Source organism: Neophocaena asiaeorientalis, unplaced genomic scaffold (genome assembly GCF_003031525.2).
Source record: "Neophocaena asiaeorientalis asiaeorientalis breed wild unplaced genomic scaffold, Neophocaena_asiaeorientalis_V1.1 scaffold327, whole genome shotgun sequence".
Taxonomy (NCBI): domain Eukaryota; kingdom Metazoa; phylum Chordata; class Mammalia; order Artiodactyla; family Phocoenidae; genus Neophocaena; species Neophocaena asiaeorientalis.
The window spans coordinates 3,778,880-3,784,057 of record NW_020174560.1 but is presented as its reverse complement, the minus strand read 5'-3'; the positions used below and the strand labels follow the sequence as shown (position 1 = coordinate 3,784,057).

The following is a 5,178-nucleotide window of genomic DNA, read 5'->3' as shown; positions in this document are numbered from 1 at the left end:
CTTCCCTCCGCACGGCCCGGTCTTCTTGGGCGGAGTTGGCTCAATAAGGCCAGAGAGGGTAAAGCAGCCACCACAATTAACCCCTCCCCTGGATCGGTCATTTATTGCTTCTGCCGGGCTTTGGCTCGCTCCCTCCCTGGCGGCTCGGCTATCGAGTGCTCCTGTCTGAACCTGGCGTGTAGCCGATGGCGTGTCGATGCGGCCATCCTTTGCTTCTGCCTGGCTCCGCCCTCCCGTCGGGGCCGGGGCGGTAGCCCAGAGATCCGCGGCTCGGCCCGCGACTTACAGTCACTTTGCCTGCTGCGGGCGCTTCCGGTTCCGGTACGAGGAACCGCACGGGATCCGAGGTGCCGGGCATGGCGGGGAGCCGCCTGGAAACCGTGGGGAGCATTTTCTCGCGGTGCGTGCTCGGAGCCGGGGTGGGCCGAGGGCGCCTCCCCTTTTTACGCCCTTTCTTGGGTGGGTCTGAGCCCGGTCAGGCCTCTCTTGTGCTCTCTCCTGTTTCTGAAGAATTGTGCTTGACTACGTCACCCCTGAATTTCTTAGCTCTCACGTTCAAGATCGCACCTGTCCGCTCCCCGAGTGGAGGTCTCTAGGAAGAGGAAGGGAGGAAGGGGCTGATGGGCCTGGCGGGACCGTCTTTGCATTTTCCTTGACGGGACGGGGATGGGGCGAGGGGGGTGGGACGCATATAAGAAGGTGGAAGATTAACTCCCGAGCACTGTTAGGTTGGTTTGGAATATGGAAACATCTTACCTGTAGGTAGGGGACTTCCTGCTCTGCCCTCCTTCCGGGTGTCTTCCGGACTCTGTGACCCCGCCGGTGTCCCAGGCTGCGGCTACACTGATTCACTGACTGACCTTGGTTTTAAGTTAATTAATTAATTTTTGGCTGCAGTGGGTCTTCTTGCTGTGCGCTGGTTTTTTTCTAGTTGCGGCGAGCAGGGGCTCCTCTTCGTTGTGGTGCGCGGGCTTCTCATTGCGGCGGCTTCTCTTGTTGCGGAGCACGGGCTCTAGGCGCCCGGGCTTCAGTAGTGTGGCACGTGGGCTCATTAGTTGTGGCTCGCAGGCTCAGTAGTTGTAGGCACACGGGCTTAGTTGCCCCGTGCATGTGGGATCTTCCCAGACGAGGGCTCGAACCCGTGTCTCCTGCATTGGTAGGCGTATTCTTAACCACTGTGCCACCAGGGAAGCCCTCTAACCTTCGTTCTTTACCCTTCCTTCAGGACGCGGGACCTGATGCGGGCTAGTGTGTTGAAGGAGAAGCCCCTCTGGTTTGACATATATAATGCCTTCCCGCCACTGAGGGAGCCGGTCTTCCGAAGGCCCCGCTTGCGATACGGCAAAGCGAAAGCTCACATCCAGGACATCTTCTACTACGAGGATCGGATTAGAGCGTGAGTGCCGGGCCCGTATGGTGGACAGGAGGCTGCAGAACTTTAGAAGGAAAGGTTTAGCCAGCAGTCTGACAACTCAAATAGGAATTGAGTCTGGGCTTGCTCTGTGGAGCCGGTCTTGTCTATCTAGCCAGATTAGGGAATCAGAGCCCCTCCCGTACGTGAGACAAGCAGAAGTTCGGAGAAGTAGAATCTGGAGCCCAACAACTGACTGATCATTGCAATGATAGCTAGGTGTTTCTGCACATCTGTTTGGTGACTGGCACCGTGCTAAGCCCTTAACCAACGTTATCTCATTTAGGTCTTACTTCAACCCTGCAAGGTCGGTCGGTATCCTCGTCTCCATTTTAGTCAGGAGAACAGTGAGGCTCAGGGTCAACTTACTGGGAAATCACTGACAAAGCCCTTTCCTTCAAATACGGATGTCAGTTTTTAGTATCCAGAGTGTGTACAGTTTCTTTTCTCTTTAAATGTTAAGATCAGAGATTGTGCCTAATTGAAATTAATACATATACCTTATTCTTACCCCTATTCCTGGATGTAAGAAAACAATTTATAAAGTCATTTTCTCTATTGAGGTCCAGGCACCTTTCACCTGACAAATCTTTTTTTTTTTTTTTTTTCTCCCACGACACTCCTTTGAGGTAGGAGAACAAGTACGTTCTGGCTCTGCTTGTAAATTTTCAGAGATCTCTGGGGCATTAAATACTTCTTCAGTAGTTTTCTGCTCAGGTCCATTGCATGCTCTCGGTCAGGATGCTTTCAAGGTCACTTACACATTAAAATCATTTGTGCTTCTACTGTGTGCGTGGCAGTGGAACTGGGTGATGGTCACTGGAGAATGTGGAATATTTTACTGCTTCCTCTTTTATTGCTGTTAAGGCCAAAATAATAACACCTTATACTTAAATCGTTTTTTGAACCTTTATCTTTTTGGCCTTTTTTTTTTTTTTTGGTGTTTTTGATATCTTTAAGAACTTAAAACAACAAAATAAATTTCCGTTTTATCAAAACCTAAATGTAATAAGTGAAGTCGTAAAAGTTCTAGAAGAAACTATGGGGTAATTTAAAAAATAATCTCTGTGATAAAAGCCTACCTAAGCATGATATAAAAACCCAGAAGCCATAGATGAAAATATTAAAATTTCTGCACACAAAAACTATCATAAATAAGCAAAATCAAAAGTCAGGTGACATACTGGGAAAAAATTTTGCGACATGTATGACGGAGGGCTAATTCCTGTTTATATTGCTATAAAGTTTGCTTATGAGTCGAGAGAAAGACCCAAAGGAAAAATAGGCAAAGAACGTGGACAGGTCACAGAAAAGGAAATTCATTTGCTTTTAAACATGAAACGATGTTCAACCTGTTTCATAAGAAAAGCAAAACTACAATGAATTATAATATTTCACCTGTCAGATAGACAAAGGTCAAAACGTCAGGAGACACAATTAGGTGCGGGTGTATAGAAATAGGCGGTCTCCTGCCTTCCCGGTGTGGGTATAAGTTGGCACAGCCCCTTTGGCAAGCATTCTGGCAGTTCGCAAGGCCAAATTACAAAGGCACATACCTTGACCCAGCAATACCATTTTTATGAAATTATTCCACAGGCTTATTTGCACGGTACACTAAGAAATATAGATAAAGGTAATCATTGCAACACTGTCTAAAGTAGCAAAGGACTAGAAACAATCTACGTGCCCTGATTTGAAATGATCTCTGAGAAATATTAAGTAAAAAGGAAAGATGTGTTTAGTATCCTTGGGGTTAAACAGCGTGGCTGGGGACAGGGAATGATAGATGCATGTATGGTTGTATAGTGGTAGAACATTCCTGGGTGGATGCACAAGAAACGGGTTAGCGTTGCTTAAGGGGAGGGGACTGGGAGTTTAGGGTGCAGAGGCGGGGAGGAGTGTTACTTTTCACTGGATACCTTTCTGTAACATTTGATGTATTTACCATGTGCCTGCATTGCTTATTTAAAACGAACAAAAAAGGTCTGTAGGTCATGTTATACTCGGTTCCTCAGGGCCCAGCAGTTATTCTTTCCTCCATTCTTGGCCACGATCTATAACTGGAGATTTATATTGTGTTGTTTTGTACTTTCTAGGAAATTTTATTCAACCTATGGATCTGGTCAAAAAGCTTTTGATCTGTTCAATCCAAACTTCAAGTCTACCTGTCAACGGTAAGCCATTCCATAAGTCTTTGGTTACCTTTCTTTTTTTTAGGATTTAGTTGTCAATTTGAGGGGTTTTGTCGCATTCCACTTGAGGAAAAAGATGTTCCTATAGGAAGATCTCTTTTTTTTTTTTAATTAACTCTTTTTTTAAACCATAGGTCCTTGTTGGTTATCTGTTTTAAATAGAGCAGTGTGTACGTGGCAATCCCAAACTCCCTAGGAAGTTCTCTTAAGGGAATACTCAGGACTGTGTAATAGCATGTCTTGACAGCTCTCAATATACAGACTGAAGATGTGACTGCTTGGAATTCTAGGTTTGTGGAAAAGTACATTGAGCTACAGAAACTTGGAGAAACAGATGAAGAGAAGTTATTTGTGGAAGCAGGGAAGGCTTTATTGGCAGAAGGTGTCATTTTAAGACGAGTAGGAGAGGCAAGGACTGTGAGTATTTTGTTAGCTAAAACTATTACTAGGATTGGTTGTCTGTTTGTCAGAGGTTAAAGGAAGGCTTGGTTTTCTTTCCCCAACCGCGGCTCCAGGTCAAATACCGTTAGATTGAATAGACTAGATTTTTGTGGTAAGGACTGCGGCTTGGAACAAGTGAGTTGTCACGAGGGCTTTTAAAATTGTGGTTCTGTAGAGACTTTTATTATTTGTTGTAATCAAATTTGACCTGAGATATTAATGTTAGATTTTTGAGTCAGTGATAGAATGTGCTAGTCATAAAGCTTCAGCCGATTGACTGAAAGTCATAACATCTGTGTGACGTACTTATATCTGGTCTTTTAAGCAACAGGATGGTAGTCACATTTCCTGGAAATCTGAACCCATGGGTGTCAAGCCCCAGACTGCGTTGGAGGAGAACCAGTCTCTGAAAGAAGATCCACAGGCCCAGCATTTGGGGGCACCTGGAGAACAGTCGACAGGCCTCTCACCTCCCTGAAGAACTTGTATGCTGTGTATACTGACATCCAAACTGGATTCACTACGTGAATGTTGTACTGTTTTTAACAGTTGAACTGTGTAAACGTTTCTTCATCGCTAAGGCATCACGTTTGCCTTCTCTTGGTTTCCACTTCTAGGTTGTCATAAAGCTCTGTATCATGGTTTGAAGAAGCAGTTATGTGAACTTTTATGTTAGGACGGTATTAAACAAAGAATTCCTCGGTGCTTATAAAGTAAGTTTACTTTAAAACTGTAAATAGCATGAGGAAACCTTTGTAAGTATTGTTTGAATGGGACTCATTCTTAGTAGGTTTGCTTGGGGTTTTGTGTTCACATTTGATTCTCTGGTATGTTTCTCTTCTCTCTTTTTTTTTTTTTTTTAATTTTTATTTTTTTTGCGGTGCGCGGGTCTCTCACTGCTGTGGCCTCTCCCGTTGCGGAGCACAGGCTCCAGACGTGCAGGCTCAGCGGCCACGGCTCACGGGCCCAGCCGCTCCGCGGTATGTGGGATCTTCCCGGACCGGGGCACGAACCCGTGTCCCCTGCATCAGCAGGCGGACTCTCAACCACTGTGCCACCAGGGAAGCCCGTTTCTCTTCTCGTGATCCATCAGACTTTTACTTGCACATCAGGTGTGGTTCCCTGGCCAGCTGT

At 45.9% G+C, this 5,178-nt stretch overlaps 1 protein-coding gene across 1 annotated transcript; it reads left to right on the top strand.

Annotated features, from left to right (window-relative positions):
• Window positions 1-229: 229 nt before the first annotated feature.
• On the top strand, window positions 230-4,752 carry MRPS23 (mitochondrial ribosomal protein S23). The gene is made up of 5 exons (XM_024757524.1): window positions 230-400; window positions 1,226-1,396; window positions 3,508-3,585; window positions 3,894-4,020; window positions 4,370-4,752. The coding sequence occupies exons 1-5, from the start codon at window positions 357-359 to the stop codon at window positions 4,520-4,522; spliced, it is 573 nt and encodes a 190-aa protein (XP_024613292.1). The 5' UTR covers window positions 230-356; the 3' UTR covers window positions 4,523-4,752.
• The last annotated feature ends 426 nt before the right edge of the window (window positions 4,753-5,178 follow it).

What these genes read in the sequence shown, in the direction of transcription:
- MRPS23 (XM_024757524.1), top strand. Translation starts at nt 357, where the DNA reads ATGGCGGGGAGCCGCCTGGAAACCGTGGGGAGCATTTTCTCGCG. An exon ending in GTGGGGAGCATTTTCTCGCG is followed by an intron (nt 401 to 1,225) that starts GTGCGTGCTCGG and finishes CCCTTCCTTCAG; the next exon opens with GACGCGGGACCTGATGCGGG. An exon ending in TTCAAGTCTACCTGTCAACG is followed by an intron (nt 3,586 to 3,893) that starts GTAAGCCATTCC and finishes TTGGAATTCTAG; the next exon opens with GTTTGTGGAAAAGTACATTG.